This window comes from Psittacula echo (genome assembly GCF_963264785.1).
Source record: "Psittacula echo genome assembly, chromosome: 27".
Lineage (NCBI taxonomy): Eukaryota > Metazoa > Chordata > Aves > Psittaciformes > Psittacidae > Psittacula > Psittacula echo.
The window spans coordinates 1,320,123-1,344,192 of NC_137762.1; the positions used below are offsets into that span (position 1 = coordinate 1,320,123).

General features: G+C 67.1%; 3 protein-coding genes across 6 annotated transcripts in view; 2 read left to right on the forward strand and 1 right to left on the reverse strand.

Annotated features, from left to right (window-relative positions):
• Positions 1-9,485, forward strand: part of ESYT1 (extended synaptotagmin 1) — a gene marked incomplete at its 5' end in the record, with an annotated part of 25,265 nt that extends 15,780 nt beyond the window's left edge. Inside the window, 20 exon segments of the mRNA XM_080635405.1 lie at positions 687-779; positions 1,289-1,360; positions 1,439-1,454; positions 1,457-1,524; positions 1,969-2,118; positions 3,281-3,400; positions 3,768-3,944; positions 4,514-4,596; positions 4,831-4,879; positions 4,964-5,053; positions 6,012-6,107; positions 6,322-6,393; positions 6,476-6,562; positions 6,644-6,790; positions 6,892-7,022; positions 7,119-7,214; positions 7,300-7,431; positions 8,431-8,536; positions 9,125-9,174; positions 9,249-9,485. Coding sequence (XP_080491531.1) covers positions 687-779; positions 1,289-1,360; positions 1,439-1,454; positions 1,457-1,524; positions 1,969-2,118; positions 3,281-3,400; positions 3,768-3,944; positions 4,514-4,596; positions 4,831-4,879; positions 4,964-5,053; positions 6,012-6,107; positions 6,322-6,393; positions 6,476-6,562; positions 6,644-6,790; positions 6,892-7,022; positions 7,119-7,214; positions 7,300-7,431; positions 8,431-8,536; positions 9,125-9,174; positions 9,249-9,282 — 1,869 coding nt within the window. The 3' untranslated portion in view covers positions 9,283-9,485.
• A 401-nt stretch (positions 9,486-9,886) lies between these two features.
• MYL6 (myosin light chain 6) lies at positions 9,887-12,363 on the forward strand. The gene is made up of 6 exons (XM_080635433.1): positions 9,887-9,970; positions 10,226-10,253; positions 10,799-10,942; positions 11,035-11,208; positions 11,601-11,678; positions 12,154-12,363. The coding sequence occupies exons 1-6, from the start codon at positions 9,968-9,970 to the stop codon at positions 12,180-12,182; spliced, it is 456 nt and encodes a 151-aa protein (XP_080491559.1). The 5' UTR covers positions 9,887-9,967; the 3' UTR covers positions 12,183-12,363.
• Positions 12,364-12,745: 382 nt separating this feature from the next.
• Positions 12,746-23,955, reverse strand: SMARCC2 (SWI/SNF related BAF chromatin remodeling complex subunit C2). 4 transcript variants are annotated; one of them, XM_080635242.1, is made up of 29 exons: positions 23,821-23,955; positions 23,562-23,681; positions 23,072-23,157; positions 22,823-22,904; positions 22,624-22,716; positions 22,474-22,543; positions 22,326-22,395; positions 22,157-22,232; positions 21,927-22,058; positions 21,738-21,847; positions 21,510-21,634; positions 21,373-21,432; positions 21,236-21,273; positions 21,004-21,134; positions 20,853-20,924; positions 20,656-20,769; positions 19,897-20,050; positions 19,679-19,771; positions 19,356-19,472; positions 19,206-19,268; positions 17,472-17,730; positions 16,757-16,918; positions 16,602-16,666; positions 16,395-16,524; positions 16,142-16,308; positions 15,923-16,057; positions 15,548-15,851; positions 13,097-13,399; positions 12,746-12,951 (listed from the first exon to the last, which is right to left on the reverse strand). In XM_080635242.1, the coding sequence occupies exons 1-29, from the start codon at positions 23,929-23,931 to the stop codon at positions 12,875-12,877; spliced, it is 3,519 nt and encodes a 1,172-aa protein (XP_080491368.1). In that variant the 5' UTR covers positions 23,932-23,955; the 3' UTR covers positions 12,746-12,874. The 4 variants fall into 4 exon arrangements, with proteins under 4 accessions (XP_080491368.1, XP_080491367.1, XP_080491370.1 ...); XM_080635241.1 differs by having other exon boundaries at positions 19,356-19,475; XM_080635244.1 differs by lacking the exon at positions 19,679-19,771 and having other exon boundaries at positions 12,747-12,951.
• Between the last annotated feature and the right edge of the window lie 115 nt (positions 23,956-24,070).

The following is a 24,070-nucleotide window of genomic DNA, read 5'->3' on the forward strand; positions in this document are numbered from 1 at the left end:
ACTGGGGGGCAGAGGCAAATCTATGGGGGGAATGGGGGGGAGGCACACACAGCTGGGGATAATGGGGGCAGAGGCAATCATGGGGGGAATGGGGGCAGAGGCAATCACTGGGGGCAATGGGGGGCAGAGGCAATCATGGGGGGAATGGGGGCAGAGGCAATCATGGGGGCAATGGGGGGCAGAGGCAATCATGGGGGCAATGGGGGCAGAGGCAATCATGGGGGCAATGGGGGCAGAGGCAATCATGGGGCAATGGGGGCAGAGGCAATCATGGGGGCAATGGGGGCAGAGGCAATCATGGGGGCAATGGGGCAGAGGCAATCATGGGGGCAATGGGGGCAGAGGCAATCATGGGGGCAATGGGGGCAGAGGCAATCATGGGGGGGAATGGGCAGAGGCAATCATGGGGGCAATGGGGGCAGAGGCCATCATGGGGGCAATGGGGGCAGAGGCAATCATGGGGGCAATGGGGGCAGAGGCAATCATGGGGGGCAATGGGGGGCAGAGGCAATCATGGGGCCAATGGGGGCAGAGGCAATCATGGGGGCAATGGGGCAGAGGCAATCATGGGGGCAATGGGGGCAGAGGCAATCATGGGGCAATGGGGGCAGAGGCAATCATGGGGGCAATGGGGCAGAGGCAATCATGGGGGCAATGGGGGGGTCCTACATCTCTGCCCCCCCCAGGTGTTGGAGAGGAACCGGATGATCCAGGGCAAACCCGACCCCCCCTCGGCCGCCATCCTCATGGTGTACCTGGAGCGGGCTGAGGAGCTGCCCGTGAGCGGGGGGGGCAGGGATGGGGCAGGGATGGGGCAGGGATGGGGCAGGGATGGGGCAGGGATGGGGGCAGGATGGGGCAGGGATGGGGGCAGGGATGGGGGCAGGGATGGGCAGGATGGGGCAGGGATGGGGCAGGGATGGGGCAGGGATGGAGGCAGGGATGGGGGCAGGGATGGGGGCAGGGATGGGGCAGGGATGGGGGCAGGGATGGGGGCAGGGATGGGGCAGGGATGGGGCAGGGATGGGGGCAGGGATGGAGGCAGGGATGGGGGCAGGGATGGGGGCAGGGATGGGGCAGGGATGGGGCAGGGATGGGGGCAGGGATGGGGCAGGGATGGGGGCAGGGATGGGGCAGGGATAGGGGGCAGGGATGGGGGCAGGGATGGGGGCAGGGATGGGGCAGGGATGGGGGCAGGGATGGGGGCAGGGATGGGGCAGGGATGGGGGCAGGGATGGGGGCAGGGATGGGGCAGGGATGTGCCCCCCCCTCAGCCCTGTGCTTGCAGGTGCGGAAGCCGGGCCGGGAGCCCAGCCCCATGGTGCAGGTCTCGGTGCAGGATGTGACCCGCGAGAGCAAGGTGGGAGCGGGGGGGGGGGTGCCGGGGGGGGGGCGCAGGGGCCACGGGGGGGGTCCTGACCCCGTGGTGCCCCCCCAGGTGGTTCCCGGCACCGCGGCCCGGTGTGGGAGGAGGCCTTCAGGTTCTTCCTGCCCGACCCCCGCGGGCAGGACCTGCAGCTGCAGGTGCGGCCCCCCCGGACCCCCATTGCCCCCCATTGCCCCCATTGCCCCCCATTGCCCCCATTGCCTCCATTTCCCCCCCATTTCCCCCATTTCCCCCATTCCATCCCATTCCCCCCCCATTTCCCCCATTCCCCCCATTTCCATCCCATTTCCCCCCCATTTCCCCCATTCCCATCCCATTTCCCCCCATTTCCCCCATTTCCCCCCATTTCCCCCATTTCCATCCCATTTCCCCCCATTTCCCCCATTCCCCCCCATTTCCCCCATTTCCATCCCATTTCCCCCCCATTTCCCCCATTTCCCCCCCATTTCCCCCATTTCCCTCCCATTTCCACCCCATTTCCCCCATTGCCCCCCCATTGCCCCCATTCCCATCCCCGTTCCTGCTCCCCGTTCCCCCATTTCCCTTCATTCCCGCTGCGTTCCCCCCGTTGCCCCCCGCAGGTCCGGGACGATTCCCGCCAGGCACCGCTGGGGGCGCTGTCGCTGCCGCTCTCGCAGCTGCTGGAGGCGCCCGGGCTCAGCCTGGCCGGGCCCTTCCCGCTGCAGGGCGCGGGGCCGCGGAGCCGCATCCACGTGAAGCTGGTGCTGAGGGTGAGGGGGCACGGGGCTGGGGGGTATGGGGCAATGGGGCCATGGGCGGTATGGGGGGCTATAGGGGCTATGGGGAGGTATGGGCAATGGGGCTATGGGAGCTATAGGGACTATGGGGCTATGGGGGCAATGGGGGCTATAGGGGCTATGGCGGCTATAGCGACTATGGGGCTATAGGGGCTATGGGGGCTATAGGGGCTATGGAGGCTATAGGGACTATGGGGGCTATAGGGACTATGGGGGCTATGGGGGCTATAGGGGCTATGGGGGCTATAGGGGGCTATGGGGGCTTTAGGGGCTATAGGGGCTATGGAGGCTATAGGGCTATGGGGGCTATAGGGGCTATGGAGGCTATAGGGCTATGGGGGCTATAGGTTCTATGGGGGCTATGGGGGCTATAGGAGCTATGGGGGCTATAGGGGCTATAGGGGCTATGGGGGCTAGGGGGGCTATGGGGGCTATAGGGCTATGGGGGCTATAGGGGCTATGGGGCTATGGGGGCTATGGGGGCTATAGGGGCTATGGGGGGCTATAGGGGCTATAGGGGCTATGGGGGCTATAGGGGCTATGGGGGCTATAGGGGCTATGGGGGCTATAGGGGCTATGGGGGCTATGGGGCTATAGGTTCTATGGGGGCTATGGGGGCTATAGGGGCTATGGGGGCTATGGGGCTATGGGGGCTATAGGGGCTATGGGGGCTATAGGGGCTATAGGGGCTATGGGGGCTATAGGGGCTATGGGGGCTATAGGGGCTATAGGGGCTCTGGGGGCTATGGGGCTATAGGTTCTATGGGGGCTATGGGGGCTATAGGGGCTATGGGGGCTATAGGGGCTATAGGGGCTATGGGGGCTAGGGGGGCTATAGGGGCTATGGGGGCTATAGGGGCTATAGGGGCTAGGGGGGCTATGGGGGCTATGGGGGCTATAGGGGCTATAGGGGCTAGGGGGGCTATGGGGGCTATAGGGGCTAGGGGGCTATGGGGGCTATAGGGGCTAGGGGGGCTATAGGGGCTATGGGGGCTATAGGGGCTATAGGGGCTAGGGGGGCTATAGGGGCTATAGGGGCTATGGGGGCTATAGGGGCTATAGGGGCTAGGGGGGCTATGGGGGCTATAGGGGCTAGGGGGGCTATGGTGATCCAGGCTCTGACCCCCCCCCCCAGGTTCTCTTCCTCGATGCCCCTGAGGACGCTGTTCCCTCTTCACCCCCCCCGGAGCCCCCGGGCAGCGCCGCCCCCCCCCGGCCCCCCCACGCCAGCCCCGACCCCGAGTTTGGAACCGAGGTGGGGAGGATGGGGGGGTCCTGGGGACAGGATGGGGGCTTCTATGGGGCTCTATGCGTCCCTATGGTCTCTATGGGTCTCTATGGGTCCCTATGTTCTCTACGGTCTCTATGGTCTCTATGGGTCTCTATGGTCCCTATGGGTCTCTATGGTCTCTATGGGTCCCTCTGGTCCCTATGGGTCCCTATGGGTCTCTATGGGCCCTATGGGTCTCTTTGGGTCTCTATGGTCTCTATGGGGTCCCTATGGGTCTCTATGGGATCTCTATGGGCTCTATGGGCTCTATGGGCTCTATGGGTCCCTATGGGTCCCTCTGGTCCCTATGGGTCCGCCGGGGCTCAGCCCCGCTCCCGCCCTTGCCCCCCAGCGCGTGCTGCGCGTGCAGCTGCTGGAGGCGGAGGCGCTGGTGCCCAAGGACCGGTTCCTGCGGGGGGCGCTGCGGGGCCGCTCCGATCCCTACGCGCGCGTGCGCGCTGGCGGGGCGCGCTTCCGGAGCCGCGTCCTGCGCGAGGAGCTCAACCCGCGCTGGAACGAGGCCTACGAGGTGCGGGGGGGGGCATGGGGGGGTCTATGGGGTGTGTATGGAGGGGCTATGGGGTGTGTATGGAGGGGCTATGGGGGTCTATGGGGTGTGTATGGGGGGCTATGGGGTGTGTATGGAGGGGCTATGGGGGTCTATGGGGTGTGTATGGGGGGCTATGGGGTGTGTATGGAGGGGCTATGGGGGTCTATGGGGTGTGTATGGGGTGTGTATGGGGGGCTATGGGGTGTGTATGGAGGGGCTATGGGGGTCTATGGGGTGTGTATGGGGTGTGTATGGAGGGGCTATGGGGGTCTATGGGGTGTGTATGGGGGTCAGTGGGGGTCTGTGGGGGTCTATGGGGTGTCTATGGGGGTCTGTGGGGGTCTATGGGGTGTGTATGGGGGTCTGTGGGGGGCTATAGGGGTCTGTGGGGGTCTATGGGGGTCTGTGGGGGTCTATGGGGTGTGTATGGGGGCCTATGGGGGTCTATAGGGTGTCTATAGGGGTCTATGGGGTGTCTATGGGGGTCCGTGGGGGGGCTGTGGGTCTCTATGGGGTGTCTCTGGGGCACCCACTGATGCCCCCCCCAGGCCATCGTCACCGACATCCCGGGCCAGGACGTGGAGTTCGAGCTCTTTGACAAGGACCTGGATGAGGACGACTTCCTGGGACGGTGGGGGGGGGGGATGGGATGGGGGGGGGGGGATGGGGGGATGGGAGGGGATGGGGGGGGATGGGAGGGGATGGGGGGATGGGGGGGGGATGGGGGGGGATGGGGGGGATGGGGGGGGGATGGGGGGGGATGGGGGGGATGGGGGGGGATGGGGGGGTTGGGGGGATGGGGGGGGATGGGGGGGATGGGGGGGGTGGGGGGGGATGGGTGCTGACCCCCCCTCCCTGCCCCCAGGTGCCGGGTGCCGCTGCAGCGGGTGCTGAGCAACCGCGTCGTGGATGAGGTGGGGGAGGGGCCGGGGGGGTGGGGGGGTCCCTGCCCGGGGGGGTCCTGACCCCGTGCCCCCCTCCCCCCCCGGTCCCTGCAGTGGCTGCCGCTGGAGGGGGTGAAATCCGGGCGGCTCCACGTGAAGCTCGAGAGCCTGAGCCCCAGCGCCAGCCCCGCGCTGCTGCAGCAGGTACCGGCTCCTGCAGCGCATCCCCAGCCACAGCCATATCCACATCCCCATCCCCATCCATACCCATAGCCACATCCCCATCCATAGCCATATCCACAACCCCATCCCCATCCATACCCATAGCCACATCCCCATCCATAGCCATATCCACAACCCCATCCCCATCCATACCCATAGCCACATCCCCAGCCACAGCCATATCCACATCCCCATCCCCATCCATACCCATAGCCACATCCCCAGCCACAGCCATATCCACAACCCCATCCCCATCCACACCCATAGCCACATCCCCAGCCACAGCCATATCCACAACCCCATCCCCATCCATACCCATAGCCACATCCCCAGCCATAGCCATATCCACAACCCCATCCCCATCCACACCCATAGCCACATCCCCATCCCCATCCATATCCATATCCACATCCCCAGCCATAGCCATACCCATAGCCACATCCCCATCCATAGCCATAGCCATACCCATAGCCACATCCCCATCCGTACCCACATCCCCATCCATATCCATTGCCATTGCCACATCCCCATCCTTACCCACATCCATATCCATATCCATATGCACAGCCACATTCATATCTGTACCTATAGCCACATCCCCATCCGTACCCATAGGCACATCCCCATCCATACGCACATCCCCATCTGTACCCATAGCCACATCCATATCCACATCTGCATCCCCATCCATATCCGTATCCATACCCACAGCCACATCCGCATTCCTGTCCCCATCATTATCCCCATCTCCATCACTCTGCATTCCCATCCGTTTTCCCCATCCCCATCCTCATCCCTGCTCTCATCCCCCTCCCTATCCCCATCCCTGTGTATCCCCATCCTCGTGTATCCCAGTCTCCATCCCTATCACATGTCCCTGCACATCCCCATCCTTAGCCCCTTCCTTATTCCCATTCCCCCATCTCCCCCTTGCCCCCAGGTCCTGCACATCAACAGCCTCCTGCAGCCCCCCCACAATGAGGAGCTCTCGGCTGCGCTGCTCTCGGTGTTCCTGGACCGAGCATCAGACCTGCCGGTGAGCCCCCCGCACCCCCATGGCCCCATTGCCCTGTTGCCCCCATTGCCCCCATTACCCCATGGCCCCCTGCCCTCTTACCCTCATGGCCCCCATTGCCCCATTACCCCCCTTGCCCCCATTACCCCATGGCCCCCATTGCCCCGTTGCCGCCATTGCCCCCATTGCCCCATTGCCCCCATCCATCCCCATCCCATCCACGCCGTTATCCCAGCTCCGGAAGGGCTCCAAGCCCCCGTCCGCCTTCGCCAGCCTCTCCGTGCGCGACGTCTCCTTTAAGACCAAGGTGAGGCCCCGGTGGGGACCACATTGGGGTCTCTATGGGGGGGGGGCCCGGGGGGGTCCTCACCCTCCTCTCTGCCCCCCAGCCCAGCGCCCCCACCACAGCTCCCGTGTGGGACCAGGGCTTCTCCTTCCTCATCAAGCGGCCTCATGCGGAGTCCCTGGAGCTGCAGGTCCTGGCCCCAGCCCTGCTCCTGGCCCCATTGAGGGGGGGCCCCATTGCGATGCTGACCCCCCCCTCCCCATACCCACAGGTGAAGGACGAGGGGGGGCAGCCCCTGGGGGCCCTGAGCCTGCCCCTGCCCCAGCTCCTGGCCTCGGAGGCGCTGGTGCTCGATGGTTGGTTCCCCCTGGCCGGGGGGGGGCCCAGCAGCCAGGTCCTGCTGCGGGCGCAGCTGCGGGTGAGGAGCAGACCCCCCCGTACCCCATAATGGAACCCCCCCAGTAACCCCCTGTGAGCCCCCATTCACCCCATAATGGGACCCCCCCCATTGCCCCCCAGGTCCTGGTGTCGCTGCAGGCAGAGGCCAGCGCGGGGGGGGCCGCTGCCCCCCAACCCATGGAGGAGCCGGCGGGGGGGGGCGAGCAGAGCGGGCCGGGGGGGCTGCGCCAGCGCCTGCTCCCCACGGACAGGTAGGACCCCCCCCAGCATCCAGCCCCACATCCCCTATGGGTGCCTCCCCCCATGCTGGGTGTTGGGGGGCGCTCACCCTCCGCCCCCCCCCCAAGCCCCCCCGCTGGCGAGGCCGGGCTGGGCCGGCTGCAGCTCTCGCTCTGGTACCACGGGGATGGGCACAAGCTCGTGGCCATCGTCCACGCCTGCAGGTGAGCGATGGGGGGGGCCCTGGGGGGAAGGGGGGGTCGGGATTGGGCCCCCCCATCCCAATCCCTGCCCCCCCCCCCGCCCCAGGAGGCTGCGGCCGGTGGGGAAGGAGCTGCCCGACCCCTTCGTGTCCCTGGCGCTGCTCCCGGAGCGCGGCCGCGGCTCCAAGAGGAAAACGGGCGCCCAGAGGAGGACCCTGGACCCCGACTTCAACGAGAGGTGGGGGGGCCTGAGGGACCCTGGGGACCAGTGCGGCCCCACAGGGACCAGTGCGGCCCCACAGGGACCAGTGCGGACCCATAGGGACCAGTGCGGACCCAGAGGGACCAGTGCGGACCCAGAGGGACCAGTGCGGCCCCACAGGGACCAGTGCGGACCCATAGGGACCAGTGCGGACCCAGAGGGACCAGTGCGGCCCCACAGGGACCAGTGCGGACCCAGAGGGACCAGTGCAGACCCACAGGGACCAGTGCGGACCCAGAGGGACCAGTGCAGACCCACAGGGACCAGTGCGGACCCACAGGGACCAGTGCGGCCCCACAGGGACCAGTGCGGACCCATAGGGACCAGTGCGGCCCCACAGGGACCAGTGCGGACCCACAGGGACCAGTGCGGACCCAGAGGGACCAGTGCGGCCCCACAGGGACCAGTGCGGACCCAGAGGGACCAGTGCGGCCCCACAGGGACCAGTGCGGACCCAGAGGGACCAGTGCGGACCCAGAGGGACCAGTGCGGCCCCACAGGGACCAGTGCGGACCCAGAGGGACCAGTGCGGACCCACAGGGACCAGTGCGGACCCACAGGGACCAGTGTGGACCCATAGGGACCAGTGCGGACCCATAGGGACCAGTGTGATCCAGGGCGGCCCCATAGGGTGCAGTGTGATCTAGGACGGCCTCATAGAGTCCAGTGTGATCCAGTGTGGCCCCACATGCTCCCATACTGCCCTATACTGTCCCATCCGGCTCAGTAGAGCTCCATACGGTCACGTATAACGCAGTACCAGCCCTGCATGGTTCCATACAGCCCCATAGGGTCCCACACAACCCAGTCAAGCCCCGTATGGTCCCATACAGGATGGAACCTTACATGAAACCAGATACATACATATGACTGCGTACGGCCCCATAGAGCTCAGTACAGCCCCGTATGGCCCCATACAGCCCCATAGGGTCCCACATGGCCCCGTAAGCTCCAGCTCTGGCCCCATCTCCCCAGGTTCGAGTGGGACCTGTCCCTGGAGGACGCCTCCCGGCGCAGGCTCGAGGCTCAGGTCAAATCCTGCCCATCCTTCATGGCCCGGGACAAGGAGGTGCTGGGCAAGGTAAAGGGGGGCCGGGGGGGGACCCACTGATCCCTATTGAGCCCCATTGATCCCTATTGAGCCCCATTGAGCCTCACTGATCTCTATTGATCCCCATTGATCCCAATTGAGCCCCATCGATCCCCATTGATCCCCATTGAGCCCCATTGATCCCTATCAATCTCCATTGATCCCAGTTGAGCCCCATTGATCCCTATCGATCTCCATTGATCCCCATTGAGCCCTATTGAGCCCCATTGATCCCTATTGAGCCCCACTGATCCCTATTGAGCCCCATTGATCCCTATTGAGCCCCATTGAGCCCCATTGATCCCTATTGAGCCCCATTGAGCCTCACTGATCCCCATTGATCCCAATTGAGCCCCATCGATCCCCATTGAGCCCCATTGATCCCTATCAATCTCTATTGATCCCAGTTGAGCCCCATTGATCCCTATCGATCTCCATTGATCCCCATTGAGCCCTATTGAGCCCCATTGATCCCTGTTGAGCCCCACTGATCCCTATTGAGCCCCACTGATCCCTATGGAGCCCCACCGATCTCCATTGATCCCCATTGAGCCCCATTGAGCTGCTCCTGTCCCCCAGCTCCATCTGGACCTGGCCCAAGTGGATCTCTCCGAGGGGGGGCCCCATTGGTGAGTTGGGGGGGGGTCTCTATACTGGGGGGGGGCTCCGTGTGTGCCCCCCCCTCACCTCTCTCTGCATCCAGGTACAGCCTCCAGGATCCTCGGAGCAGCCCCTAAAGGCCCCCCCCCCATATCCCGCTGTGCCTGGGGGGCAGCAGGAACAGGGGTCCTGGACCCCCCCCCCATTGTCCTGCTGCCCCCCCCCACCGCCTGCATTGCACTGACCAAAGACGCACGGGGGGGGTCAGGATGAGGCCCCCCCCCCATAGACTGTTACGGACCTCGTGCCTTCTGCCCACCCAGAGGGGCCCCCCCTCCGGACACGCTCTCATTCGATGCCAGCGCTGTGCCCCCCCCACTGCATCCAATGTGCCCCCCCCATAGCGCTAATAAAGGATGGAGGCGATGATGGGGTCTATGCTGTGTGTGCCCCCCCCATGTATTCAATAGGAGGGGGTCCCTTATGGGGTACCCCTTATGGTCCCTATGGGGGGGCCCTATGGGATGTGCCCCCCCCCCCCCGCCGGGAGGTGTCAATAGGGGGTGGTACCCATGGGGGGGTCATGGGATGCTTCCCATGGGATAACGCGATGTCAACACCCCCCCCCCCCCGGTCCTGCTCTGTGCCCATCTAAAGGCAAACACCCAGGGGAGGGGGCGTGGTCTCGGCTGGCTCCGCCCCCTCATGAATAATGCAGCCCTCATTAATTAGCGCGGGCCAATGGGCGGGCGCTGACACCGCCCGGTAGAAACCGCCCGCCCGCAGCGCGCACCCAGAGCCCGGACGGGAGCGGCCGCCGCCATGGTGGGGATCGGGAACGGGAACCGGGATCGGGATCGGGAACAGGGAACGGGAGCAGGGAACCGGGAACGGGATCGGGAACAGGGAACGGGAGCAGGGAACCGGGAACGGGATCGGGAACAGGGAATCGGGACCGGGGGGGATGCGCGGAAGTTGCGCGGGATGGGGTGGGGGGAGCACGGTACCGGGGGGGCGCGGGGGGGGGGATCCGGTCACGATCGTTTCACGCTGACCCCCCCCGCGCTCCTCCCCCCGCAGTGCGACTTCTCGGAGGAGCAAACCGCGGGTGAGTGACCGGGAGCGGGAACGGGAGCGGGAACGGGAGCGGGAACGGGACCCTCCCCCCCCAACCACCCCGGGCTCCCACCGCGCCCCCGGTACCGGACGCGGCACCTCCCGGTCCCGGCGCTTCCTGCGCGGCCTCGGGCGGGGCCTTTCCGGGGGCGAAGTCTCCCCAAGGCGGGGCCGTTCCCGGGGGGGAGGAACCGGAACCGGGACCGGGACCAGACCCGAGACCGGGGGGTGCGGGACCGGGACCGGGAGCGGGACGGGGGCGCGGGTCCGTCTTGCGCCATTTGCCCTTATATGGGCAAAGCGCGGGGCCGCGCATTCCTGCGGGGCGGGGCCGCGCGGGGGGGCGGGAGCGGGAGCGGGAGCGGTTGGGTGCGGGACGGGGATGGGGATGAAGGGGGGGGGCGGGCGCATCCCGAGCGGCGTCGGGTTCCATGGGGAAACCGGATCCAGCGGCGACGGAAACCGGATCCCGGGATGCGGGGGGGGCGGTCCCGGGATGCGGGGGGGATCCCATTGGCTCCCATTGGCTCCCGGCAGAGTTCAAGGAAGCGTTCCAGCTCTTCGACCGCACCGGCGACGGGAAGATCCTGTACAGCCAATGCGGGGACGTGATGCGGGCGCTGGGGCAGAACCCGACCAACGCCGAGGTCATGAAGGTGTTGGGGAACCCCAAGAGCGATGGTGAGCGGGGACCCCCCCTCCGCATTGAACCCCCCCAACCCTCGCCATGTTTAAACCCCCCCGAAGGGCACTTATGGGGCGCCCCATTGCAGAGATGAACCTGAAGACGCTGAACTTCGAGCAGTTCCTGCCCATGATGCAAACCATCGCCAAGAACAAGGACCAGGGCTGCTTCGAGGACTACGTGGAGGGGCTGCGGGTGTTCGACAAGGAGGGCAACGGCACCGTCATGGGCGCCGAGATCCGCCACGTCCTCGTCACCCTGGGTCAGCAGCAGCCCTAGGAGCGCCTATGGACCCCCAGACACAGGGACCCCCCCTCCATCACCTCCTATGGGTGCCTATGGACCCCCCCTCCATCACCTCCTATGGGTGTCTATGGACCCCCAGACACAGGGACCCCCCCTCCATCACCTCCTATGGGTGCCTATGGACCCCCCCTCCATCACCTCCTATGGGTGCCTATGGACCCCCAGACACAGGGACCCCCCCTCCATCACCTCCTATGGGTGCCTATGGACCCCCAGACACAGGGACCCCCCCTCCATGACCCTCTATGAGTGCTTATGGCCCCCCCCGAACCCCCTTCTTCACCTCCTATGGGTGCCTATGGACCCCCCCGGCACCCCCCCTCCATCACCCCCCCTTGTGCCCCATAGGCGAGAAGATGACGGAGGAGGAGGTGGAGCAGCTCGTGGCCGGGCACGAGGACAGCAACGGCTGCATCAACTACGAAGGTGAGGTTTGGGGGTCCCGGGGGGGGGGGGGGGGTGTGCTTGGTTTTGGGGTGCTATGGGGGGGGGGGGGGGGGTCCCGTTCCATCCCTGACCGTGGTCTCCTTCCTTCCCGCCAGCCTTTGTGCGACACATCTTGTCAGGGTGACGCCGCCGGGGTAGGCGCTTCCCAACGCTCCCTCCTTCCCGGGGGGGTTTGGCCTCAGTCCTCCTTTTTCCACCTCTTGTTTTAGGCCGCTGGGTCCGGTTTGCGCTCCTTTAACCCCCCCCCCCACCCCGTTTGAATCCGATCCAACCCAACCCCCCCCCCCCATCCCGCATGCGCCTGTGCATGGAGCCCCCCCCAGCCCCACGGCTCCTGCGCTCTTTGGTTGGACTCCGGGCTTCTGCCTCTCTCCTGGGATGCGAACGGAAGGGAAAGGGGGGGGGCACCGGGACCCCCCCATTCACCCCCGGACCCCCCCTTTTCTTTCCACAGAGCTCGTCCGGATGGTGCTGAGCGGTTGAGGCCCCTTCGCGTCATCGCATCCCCCCCCCCATCCCTAAGTGTGGGCCTTGCCCATCAGTATCCCACTGTGTGCCCCCCCCCCGTGTGTGTGTGCCCCCCCCCCGTGCCCCCACTCTCAGCCCCACCGGCTAAGTCATTGCTCCACAGCACCCAATAATAAAGCATTGGCTGGCGGCGCCGGAGCCGTGTCCCTGTGCCCCCCCATTGCCGTGCCCCCCCCATTGCCGTGCCCCCCCATTGCCGTGCCCCCCCCATTGCCGTGCCCCCCCATTGCCGTGCCCCCCCCATTGCCGTGCCCCCCCATTGCCGTGCCCCCCCCGCCCTGGGCTCGGTTCTCCCCGCCCCGGGGTCCTGGAGTTTTATTTTTGGTGGTTTTAGTAAAAAACAAGAAAAGAACCAAAAAAACAAAGGGGGGGGGGGGGAGGGGGCACACACAAACGGGGGGGGGGGAAGGGGGGGGCAATGCCCATGTGCGGGGATGGGGGGGTTGGAGCTGTCTCATAAATAGCCGGGGGGGGGCACAGGGCCCCGGCCCCCCCGGGGAGCCCCCATTAAATAAACGGGGATCAGGGTCCGGGAACACCGGAGCTGGAGCCGGGGGGGGGCCTTGCAGCGGGGGGGGGGGGTGGTTCCGGTCTCCCCAATGGCGGCAGCTGGAGCATGGCGGTGGGGGGGGGGGGTCCGGCCGGGTTCACTGCGTGGGGGGCACCGGGGTGGCCGTGCTGGGGCTGGGGGCGATGGGGTCCGTCTGCAGGGGGGGTCCTTGGTCTGTGGGGGGAGAGCAGGGCGGTTACCGGCAATGGGGAGCGATGGGGAGCAACGAGGGACCCCCCCAAACCCCCCCCCCATTGATGTCAATGGATGCGGAGGTTCCCCCCCCCCCCCCCCCCAAATAGACGGGTCCGAGTCTCACCTGGGAGGAGGCCGGGGGTGGGGAGGAGGCTTCCCTGCACGGCGGCCACGATGGCGGGGCTGTGCGCGGCCGGGGACAGCCCCCCCCCCGGAGCCATGCTGCTGGCCAGGGCCCCATGCAGCCCGAGCGCGGGGGGGGGGGCGGCGGGGGGGTTGGCCATGCTCAATGGGAGGGCGGATGGAGGCGATCCGAAGGGGAAAGCCAAGGCGGGCGCATTACCGGGCACGGCGGGGTGGCCGCTGCCACCCAGGCTCCCGGCCAGGCTCGGCGGGGGCGGCTGCTGCCCGGGGAACGGCGCCGGGGCTGCGGGGAGAAGGGGGCGGCGTTGAGAGACCCCCCCCGGGGGGAAACGTTCACCCCCGCGCTGCTGCGTTCACCCCAGTGCTGCTGCGTTCACCCCCGCGCTGCTGCGTTCACCCCCGCGCTGCTGCGTTCACCCCTGCGCTGCTGCGTTCACCCCTGCGCTGCTGCGTTCACCCCCGCGCTGCTGCGTTCACCCCTGCGCTGCTGCGTTCACCCCAATGCTGCTGCGTTCACCCCTGCGCTGCTGCGTTCACCCCTGCGCTGCTGCGTTCACCCCAATGCTGCTGCGTTCACCCCTGCGCTGCTGCGTTCACCCCAATGCTGCTGCGTTCACCCCAATGCTGCTGCGTTCACCCCTGCGCTGCTGCGTTCACCCCCGCGCTGCTGCGTTCACCCCAATGCTGCTGCGTTCACCCCTGCGCTGCTGCGTTCACCCCTGCGCTGCTGCGTTCACCCCAGTGCTGCTGCGTTCACCCCCGCGCTGCTGCGTTCACCCCCGCGCTGCTGCGTTCACCCCTGCGCTGCTGCGTTCACCCCAATGCTGCTGCGTTCACCCCTGCGCTGCTGCGTTCACCCCCGCGCTGCTGCGTTCACCCCAATGCTGCTGCGTTCACCCCTGCGCTGCTGCGTTCACCCCCGCGCTGCTGCGTTCACCCCTGCGCTGCTGCGTTCACCCCCGCGCTGCTGCGTTCACCCCAATGCTGCTGCGTTCACCCCAATGCTGCTGCGTTCACCCCTGCGCTGCTGCGTTCACCCCCGCGCTGCTGCGTTCACCCCTGCGCTGCTGCGTTCACCCCCGCGCTGCTGCGTTCACCCCAATGCTGCTGCGTTCACCCCTGCGCTGCTGCGTTCACCCCCGCGCTGCTGTGTTCACCCCAGTGCTGCTGCGTTCACCCCCGCGCTGCTGCGTTCACCCCAATGCTGCTGCGTTCACCCTTGCGCTGCTGCGTTCACCCCAATGCTGCTGCGTTCACCCCCGCGCTGCTGCGTTCACCCCAATGCTGCTGCGTTCACCCCAATGCTGCTGCGTTCACCCCCGCGCTGCTGCGTTCACCCCAATGCTGCTGCGTTCACCCTTGCGCTGCTGCGTTCACCCCAATGCTGCTGCGTTCACCCCCGCGCTGCTGCGTTCACCCCCGCGCTGCTGCGTTCACCCCAATGCTGCTGCGTTCACCCCTGCGCTGCTGCGTTCACCCCCGCGCTGCTGCGTTCACCCCAATGCTGCTGCGTTCACCCCAATGCTGCTGCGTTCACCCCCGCGCTGCTGCGTTCACCCCCGCGCTGCTGCGTTCACCCCCGCGCTGCTGCGTTCACCCCAATGCTGCTGCGTTCACCCCTGCGCTGCTGCGTTCACCCCAATGCTGCTGCGTTCACCCCCGCGCTGCTGCGTTCACCCCAATGCTGCTGCGTTCACCCCAATGCTGCTGCGTTCACCCCTGCGCTGCTGCATTCACCCCAATGCTGCTGCGTTCACCCCTGCGCTGCTGCGTTCACCCCCGCGCTGCTGCGTTCACCCCAATGCTGCTGCGTTCACCCCTGCGCTGCTGCGTTCACCCCCGCGCTGCTGCGTTCACCCCAATGCTGCTGCGTTCACTCCTGCGCTGCTGCGTTCACCCCAATGCTGCTGCGTTCACCCCAATGCTGCTGCGTTCACCCCTGCGCTGCTGCATTCACCCCAATGCTGCTGCGTTCACCCCTGCGCTGCTGCGTTCACCCCAATGCTGCTGCGTTCACCCCTGCGCTGCTGCGTTCACCCCAGTGCTGCTGAGTTCACCCCTGCGCTGCTGCATTCACCCCTGCGCTGCTGCATTCACCCCAATGCTGCTGCGTTCACCCCAATGCTGCTGCGTTCACCCCTGCGCTGCTGCGTTCACCCCTGCGCTGCTGCGTTCACCCCTGCGCTGCTGCGTTCACCCCAGTGCTGCTGCGTTCACCCCTGCGCTGCTGCGTTCACCCCAATGCTGCTGCGTTCACCCCAATGCTGCTGCGTTCACCCCCGCGCTGCTGCGTTCACCCCTGCGCTGCTGCGTTCACCCCCGCGCTGCTGCGTTCACCCCTGCGCTGCTGCGTTCACCCCAATGCTGCTGCGTTCACCCCTGCGCTGCTCCATCCCCCCGTGCTGCTCCCCCACCCCTGCCCCATCCTCACCGTGCGGCGGCAGTGGCTGGGGTGGGGGGGCCCCGGGCAGTGCCGGCCCCATGGGCTCCGCGGGTGCCACCATGGCGGGGGCCGGCGGTGCCGCCAGCGGGTGCGCGGCGGGGGCCATCGGGGCTCCGGTGGGGCCGGGCAGGGGCTGGGGGGCTCCGGGGGGCAGCGGGGGCGGCTGCTGCTGCTGCTGCTGCTGCTGCAGGTGCTGGAAGTGCTGCTGGCGCGCCCGCATCTCGGCGTACTTGAGCTGCTCCATGTGGAAGGCCTGCCGGTCCGCCAGGAGCTGCTGCCGCTGGTATTCCAGCTGTGGGATAACGGGATCAGCGGGGGGGGGGGTGAGCAGGGAGCCCCCCCCCGCCTCCCGGCCTCGCTCACGGCCTCGCGCTCCCGGTCCATGATGGTCTCGAGCTCCTCGAAGTGCCGCAGTTTGATCTCCAGCTTCTTCATCTGCGTCTCCACCAGCAGCGCCACCAAGGACTTGATCTTGCGCTCCTCCACCGCTGCCAAGTGCTGCGGGGGGGGGGGGGCCGGGGGGGTCAGCCCCACATCCAGGCCCCCCACACACACACACAGAGCCCCCCCCCCGGCCCTCACCTTGGCCTTGACAGCGGCAGCAGCCAGGGCAGCGGCGGCGGCCGTGGACAGGTTCCCCTCCCCGATGTCCCGCTCCACCTTGGCCTTGCGCTCGCCCTCGGGCTCCGCTTGCTCCTTGGGCCCCTCCTCAGGCCCCTCCTTTGCCTCCTTCTCCTTCTCGGGCTCCCCTGCGGTGGGACGGGGGCCGTGGCAATGGGGCAGGGCCATGGGGGGGGCTCAGCCCCGCTCCAGCCCGGCCGGGCCCCGCACTCACCTGCGCCGTCAGCATCACCCTTGTCCGGCTCCTTCTCGCCCTCCACCTCCTTCCCCTTCTCCTCCTCCTTCTTGGGGGCCTCCCCGGGCTTCTCCTTCACCTCCTCCTCAGTGGCCCCATCGCGGGGCTCCTGCGGAGAGAGGAGCTCAGGCCCTGCCCCATCCCTGCCCCATCCCTGCCCCACATCCCCCCTGGACCAGCCTCCACCTTCGCCTCCTTCTTCTCCTCCGCCGGCTGCGCCTCTGCCCGCGCCTCCTCGGCACCGCTCTCCTCTGCAGGGGGGGACGGGGACACAAGGGCAGGGTCAGGGCCGTGCCCCCCATCCCGGCCGGACGCAGTTCATCCCATGGGATCGGGCTCACCCATGCGCTCGGGCTCGTCCGAGGCGGTGCCGGCGATGCCGCTGCTCTCCAGCCCGAAGGCCGGGTCAGCCTTGCCCGTCACCTTGGCCGCCTCCTCCACCTTGCGCACGTGGGCCTCCACCAGCGCCGTGGGCACCTCCTCCTTCATCTTGGAGAACTCCTCTATGGGGCAGGCACGGTCCTGTCCCCCCATAGGGCTCCCCACAGGCCTCACCCCATCGCCTGCCAAGGCTCAGCCCGTTTCCCTGTAGGGCCTCCTCCCTATAGGGCTCTTCCTGCTGCCCCATCGCATTCCTGTCTCCCTGCAGGGTTCCCTACAGCGCTGATCCCCTCTCCCCATAGCACTTGTGTCTCCCTGCAGAGCTCCCTAGAGGACTCATCCCACTTTCCTACAGGACCCATTCCCACCTCCCATAGGTCTCACGCTATTTCCCTATAGGACTCCCCACAGGACCCATTCCCATCTCCCTATAGGCCCCATTTCCCTGCAGGACCGGCTGTAGGCGTCTCTCCATAGCACCCAGCATCTCTCAGGCAGCTTCCCCCCATCTCCCTATGGGATTCATCCTCACCCCATAGGACTCACCCCATCCTTCTGCAGCTCTCCCACACATCTCATCCCTCTCCCTATAGAACTCACCCCACCCTAACCCACAGATCTCCCCCCAGGCCTCACCCTGCTCCCCACAGGACCCCCCCGATCCCCCCCCGTTACCCAGCGCGGACTTGGCGGCGGCGGAGGCCACGCGGGGATCCACCACGGAGGCCAGGAAGGCCACGGTGCTCATGACGGGGTTCCCGGACTGGCTGAAGGGGATGGGCTGATAGGCCAAGGGCCCCAGCGACGCCTCCGAGTCCTCCAGGTACGGGTCCTCGATGGGCAGGCGCAGGAAGTGCAGGATGCACTCGTCCTGCGTGCGGCTGCCCACGTGCTCCGACACCTTGTTCCAGTCGTCCTTGTACATCTCCAGCGCCTGCGGGTGCGGGGGGGGTCAATGGGGTGCAATGGCCCCGTTATCCCCTCAGGGCTTGGGGGGGGTTAATGGGGTGCAATGGCCCCGTTATCCCCCCAGGGCTTGGGGGGGGTCAATGGGGTGCAATGGCCCCGTTATCCCCCCAGTGCTTGGGGGGGGTCAATGGGGTGCAATGGCCCCGTTATCCCCTCAGTGCTTGGGGGGGGTCAATGGGGTGCAATGGCCCCGTTATCCCCCCAGTGCTTGGGGGGGTCAATGGGGTGCAATGGCCCCGTTATCCCCCCAGGGCTTGGGGGGGGTTAATGGGGTGCAATGGCCCCGTTATCCCCCCAGGGCTTGGGGGGGGGTCAATGGGGTGCAATGGCCCCGTTATCCCCTCAGTGCTTGGGGGGGGTCAATGGGGTGCAATGGCCCCGTTATCCCCCCAGTGCTTGGGGGGGGGTCAATGGGGTGCAATGGCCCCGTTATCCCCCCAGGGCTTGGGGGGGTCAATGGGGTGCAATGGCCCCGTTATCCCCTCAGGGCTTGGGGGGGGTTAATGGGGTGCAATGGCCCCGTTATCCCCCCAGGGCTTGGGGGGGTCAATGGGGTGCAATGGCCCCGTTATCCCCTCAGGGCTTGGGGGGGGTCAATGGGGTGCAATGGCCCCGTTATCCCCTCAGGGCTTGGGGGGGGTCAATGGGGTGCAATGGCCCCGTTATCCCCCCAGGGCTTGGGGGGGGTCAATGGGGTGCAATGGCCCCGTTATCCCCTCAGGGCTTGGGGGGGGTCAATGGGGTGCAATGGCCCCGTTATCCCCTCAGTGCTTGGGGGGGGTCAATGGGGTGCAATGGCCCCGTTATCCCCTCAGGGCTTGGGGGGGGTCAATGGGGTGCAATGGCCCCGTTATCCCCTCAGTGCTTGGGGGGGGTCAATGGGGTGCAATGGCCCCGTTATCCCCTCAGTGCTTGGGGGGGGTCAATGGGGTGCAATGGCCCCGTTATCCCCTCAGTGCTTGGGGGGGTCAATGGGGTGCAATGGCCCCGTTATCCCCTCAGTGCTTGGGGGGGTCAATGGGGTGCAATGGCCCCGTTATCCCCTCAGTGCTTGGGGGGGGTCAATGGGGTGCAATGGCCCCGTTATCCCCTCAGGGCTTGGGGGGGGTCAATGGGGTGCAATGGCCCCGTTATCCCCCCAGGGCTTGGGGGGGGTCAATGGGGTGCAATGGCCCCGTTATCCCCCCAGGGCTTGGGGGGGGTCAATGGGGTGCAATGGCCCCGTTATCCCCCCAGGGCTTGGGGGGGGGTCAATGGGGTGCAATGGCCCCGTTATCCCCTCAGTGCTTGGGGGGGGTCAATGGGGTGCAATGGCCCCGTTATCCCCCCAGTGCTTGGGGGGGGTCAATGGGGTGCAATGGCCCCGTTATCCCCTCAGTGCCTGCAGGATGCAGTTGGGGGGGTCAATGGGGTCCCCTGTATCCAACCCCCCCCATTCACCTCCAGCAGCAGCAGCGTCTCCTGCTCCGTCCACTCCCGCGTGGCGCTGGCGGCCGCTTTGCTCTATGGGGATGGAGATGGGGGGGGGGGGGGTGAGCGCTGGCACTCGGGGGGGGGGGTGCCGGGGGGGGGTCAGGGTCCGGGGCGCACCTTGGCGGGGACGTTCCTCTTGCTGTACATGTCCGTGCGGAGCCCGAAGTTCTGCAGCTCCGCCGGCTTCTCCTTGCCCTTGTCGGGGAAGTTGAGCATCTGCTGCGAGGCCGAGCTCTGCTGCGGGGGGGGGACACACACGGGACTCTGGGGCCGCGGCCATGGCGGGGAGGCTGCTCCCACCCCAGCCCATTGAAGCCTCGGTGGTGCCCCCCCCCCCGTCCCCGGGGCAGGGCTGCATGCGGGGCGCGAGGAGGAGGAGGAGGGAGGGAAGGAGCCTTCCTCGGGCAGCGGCGGGGGATGGCCCCCGGGGAGCCGCTCACCAGCTCCGGCTTCCCCTTCGCGGGCTCCGCGCCCAGCTCCTCCAGTTCCTTGCTCTTGCGCCCGGTCTTGGCCTCGCCGTCGCTCTGCCGGCCCTGGGGCACGATGGAAGCTCTGCGAAACCCCCCCCCCGGCCCCGCACCCACCCCCGGGGGCAGCGGGGGGGCAGGCAGAGGAGGGCAGGATGCGGCCGAGCCCCCCCCCCAGCACCAGCACCCACCTGGGGGGTCTTGGGCTGCAGCGGCACCAGCCCCGAGGGGGTGTCAGCCAGGACGTGGAAGTGGGAGGTGGGGGGGGGGCCCATGGGGGTGGGCCGGCTCTCGGCGTCCACTTGGTAGTTGATGAGGCCCCACTGCTCCAGGAAGGCGTGGACCCTGGGGGGAAGCGGCCTCAGCACCCCATGGATCCCAATGGATCCCATGGATGCCAATGGGTCCCAATGGATGCCCATAGATCCCGATGGATCCCATGGATGCCAATGGATCCCATAGATGCCAATGGGTCCCAATGGATGCCCATAGATCCCAATGGATCCCATGGATGTCAATGGGTCCCAATGGATGCCCATAGATCCCGATGGATCCCATGGATGCCAACGGATCCTCATGGATCCCATGGATGCCAGTGGATCCCAATGGATGCCCATGGATCCCAATGGGTCCCAACAGATGCCAATGGATGCCCACGGATCCCAATAGGTCCCAATGGATGCCACGGATCCCAATGGGTCCCAACAGATGCCAATGAATGCCCATGGATCCCAATGGGTCCCAATGGATGCCATGGATGCCAATGGGTCCCAACAGATCCCAATGGATGCCATGGATGCCAATGGGTCCCAACAGATCCCAATGGATGCCATGGATGCCAATGGGTCCCAACAGATCCCAATGGATGCCATGGATGCCCAATGGGTCCCAATGGATGCCACGGGTGCCCACGGATGCCCACAGATCCCAGGGGATGCGCGGGGCCGCACCGCATGATGGCGCAGACGTCGCCGGCCAGGTTGCGGCGGCAGGCGGTGGAGGTGAGGTACTCCTGCGGGTTCAGGCGGTACGTGTCGATCATGAAGTTCCGGTACGCCAGGTAACTGCGGGCGAACGGGGCCGCCTCAGCACCGGCACCGGGCACCCCCGGCACCGGCACGGATGGGATCCAGCTCCCGGAACTCACATCTCCGGGGTCTTGGATTTGTTCTTCCCATTGAAGAACTCGGGCAGGGCTCGGCGCTCGATGGCGTGGACGCTGCGGAGGGGAGAGCGTCAAGGAGGGCCTGGGGGGGGGGGCCCAGCACCACCCTCACCGCGCCCGGATTGGGCCCTACCTGTTGTAGTCGAACCAGGCAGCGTAGCTGGGGATGATGATGTGATGGGTCTGCTCCGTCACGTTGTCCTCGTGCAGCTCCGGGTTCTTGGCCTGCTCCCCCTTGCTCCCGGTGCCGTTCTCCTCCTCGTCCTGCCACGGACCAGCACCGCCTGAACCCCTTCACTCCGGCCCCTTTCTCATCCTCACGCAGAGCAGGATGAGGCCCCGGCAGCCGCAGGAGCCCCGCTCACCTTCCCAGCCGTCTCCATGCTCTCATCCTCCTGCTCATCTGGAACACAGAGGGGCAGGGCTGGGTTGGGCTGGGGGAGCTGTGGGGCTGGGGGGGGGGGTCCTGCCCCACTGCTCAGCCCCAGGGGCCCCCACTCACCCAGGTCCGTCATGGTGCCCCCCTTGACGGGCGCAGACTCCGAGTCCTTCTTGGTGTTCACTGCGGCAAAGAGAAGCGGTGCTGAGCACCCCCAACCCGTGCCTGTGCTGGGGGGGCCCCATGGGGACGGCACGGACCTGTCTTGGGCAGGGTGACCTCCTCCACGTTGGGCACGGGCGAAGGCTCATCCATGTCCTTGGTCAGGTCCTCCTGCTCCTCCTCGCGGTGCCCCCGCTTGGACTTGGTGTAGGGGGTGGAGGGGCTGCAAAGGGCCAAAGAGAGACCCCCCCCCGGGCGCCATCACCACCAGGACCCCCCCAGGCCCTGCCCTGGGCCCAACCCCGGCCTCCCCCCCCCGAGCTCACCCCTTCTTTGCGTTCTTCTTCTTGGCCTCCGGGGTGGGCGAGGGCGAGCGCTTGCGCTTCTTGTAGTTGCCCCCCTTCTTGTCCCTGCGGTCCGAGTCGGGGCTGTTCACCTGGGGGGGGGACAGGGGGGGTCACTGGGGCCAAGCAGAGACCCCCATTGGCCCCCCCCATAGCGCGCCCCGCACTGACCTCATCCGTCAGGGTCTTGGCCGAGATCTTCTTCCTGCGGGCGCCGGGGCTCTTCTCGTCCAGCACCTCGTAGTCCTCCTCGTTCATCCACTCATTGAACGTGTCCGTGTCCAGGATCCACTTGGCATGGACCTGCCGGGGGGGGGGGGGGGGGCAATGGGGGGAGCTGCAGCCTCCATCCCGGCAGTGGGGGGGGGCTGCAGCCACGGGGACCCCCCCCCCCACGTTACCTTCCGGGGCTTCTCCGGGGTCGGAGCATCCTCTACGGAGGCTTCGATCTCGCTGGCGGGGATCCAGGTGTCGTAGCTGTGGGTGCGGGGGGGGGGGGACATCAATGGCACCCTATGGGCCGAGGGGGGGCCCCCAGGCCGCATCCATCCCCCCCCCTTCACCCCTCACCTGTCGGGGTAGTACCCCCAGTGCAGCAGGACCTGTTTGTCGCGCTTCATCACGGGCCGGACCCACTCCTCTGCGGGACAAGGGGGCTCAGCACCCACAGCACCCAGGCCCATGGCGGGGGGCACAGGGGGGTCCCCTCTGCACCCACCTTCCTCCAGGTTCCCCGGCACAGGGCAGACGATGTGGGAGGCGCTGCTCTTGTCCTCGGTCACCGTGCCCTGCAGCGGGGACAAGGGGGGCAGCGTTGGGGGCAGGCGCCCGTGGGGACCCCCCCCCCGGTGCCCCCGGTGCCACCGACCTGGTGCCTCTTGACGATGTCCTTGAGCTTGCTCAGCAGCTTGGGCTCCAGCTCCTGGTGCAGGAAGATGTTGGGCCGGGCCAGGCAGTTGTTCTGGGGGGGGGGGGTTGGAAAAGGATGGTGCTGAGCGATAGGGACACAATGGGGGGGCCCAGGGGGGGTGTTCTGGGCACACACAGACAGCGGGGGGGGGGCTCACCTGCACCAGGGACTTCTCGATGGTCATGAACATCTCCACGTTGCGATCCATGCGCGAGGGATTCTGGAAATCGAAACGCCGCCTTATTGGGAGAAAAGAGCGACCCTCATGAAAGCCCCAGCTCCGGCCTGGAGCCGAGGCCACAACCCGGGGGGGGGCACACGCAGCTCAACCCCATTGGGGTCCATAGGGCAGGGCCACGCACCCCAAGGCGCTGCTAGGGGGACCCCCCCCCGGGTGGGTACTCACCAGCCTTGGTCGCTCTTGAACTTATAGGCTGCGGCCAGGATGTGGCACAGGGCCCCCCCCGCCTTGAAGTCCAGGAAGCATTTGATCTGCAATAGGGAATAAAGGGGTCGGGGGGGGGGGCTGCGTCCCCAGGGCCATAGGGAGCTGTGGGTGCCAGCCCCACATCTGTGGGGCACTGCCCCTGCCCCATGGCCCTGCCCCAGTGGGGGGGGGACCCATGGGATTTCCGTGCTCATTGGGAGTCACTGGCGGGGGCTGTCCCCGGGGCATCAATGGGGCCTCACCCCACATCTACGGGGCACTGCCCCTGCCCCACGGCGGGGGCCCTGTCCCAATAGGGCTGGGCCCCACGGGAGTCCCCTGGGCCATCAATGGGGCCTCACCCCCCTCCCTGGGGCACGGCCCCTGCACGGGCTCTCCCCCCTGTACCGCGGCCCCGCTATGGGGTGGCCCGGTTGCAGGCCCGGTGGCGGTGGCGGGGGGCGCTCACCGGGAGCTTGGTGAGCGGCGCGTTGCTGACGTGCTTCCCGAACACCTCCTCCTGGAACTGCAGCAGCTGCACCACGAGGCTCGACAGGGACTTGTTGGTGGGGGGCTCGGCCTGGATGTACTGCGGGCAACGGCGGCCGGGGCCTCCGGTCACCGCCACCGCGGCGGTGAGGGAAGGCAACGGGGCAATGGCGGCCGGGCCCGGTGGAGGTGACCACGGCCCCCGGTTCCGTTCGCCGTTCCCCCCGGGACCGTTTTACCTTCTTGTAGTTCTTGCCGAGCCAGAGGCGGACGTTGTCGAACTGGCTCACGGTGTCCGAGGCCTCGTAGTACTTAACGTTGGGGCCGCCGTCCTTCTTCCGCACCGCCATCTTGGAGCGGGGCCGCCTCCCGCCTCCCCGCCGCCGCGCTCTACCGCCCCCTGCCGGCGCCGCGCCGCGCCCGTTCTATCGCCCCCTACCGGCTCCTCCCCGCCACCCCCCTTCCCGCTGTTCCCCGCTCCTCGCTCTT

Excerpts from the sequence above, each read along its gene's own strand:
- SMARCC2 (XM_080635241.1), bottom strand. The coding sequence starts at position 23,931 with ATGGCGGTGCGGAAGAAGGACGGCGGCCCCAACGTTAAGTACTACGAG. Across the intron at positions 22,544-22,623 it reads ACATCGTCAAGAGGCACCAG|GGCACGGTGACCGAGGACAA; the intron begins GTCGGTGGCACC and ends TCCCCGCTGCAG. Across the intron at positions 21,635-21,737 it reads AAGAAGAACGCAAAGAAGGG|CCCCTCCACCCCCTACACCA; the intron begins GTGAGCTCGGGG and ends GGCCCTTTGCAG.
- MYL6 (XM_080635433.1), top strand. Across the intron at positions 10,943-11,034 it reads GGGGAACCCCAAGAGCGATG|AGATGAACCTGAAGACGCTG; the intron begins GTGAGCGGGGAC and ends GCCCCATTGCAG. Across the intron at positions 11,209-11,600 it reads CCACGTCCTCGTCACCCTGG|GCGAGAAGATGACGGAGGAG; the intron begins GTCAGCAGCAGC and ends TGTGCCCCATAG.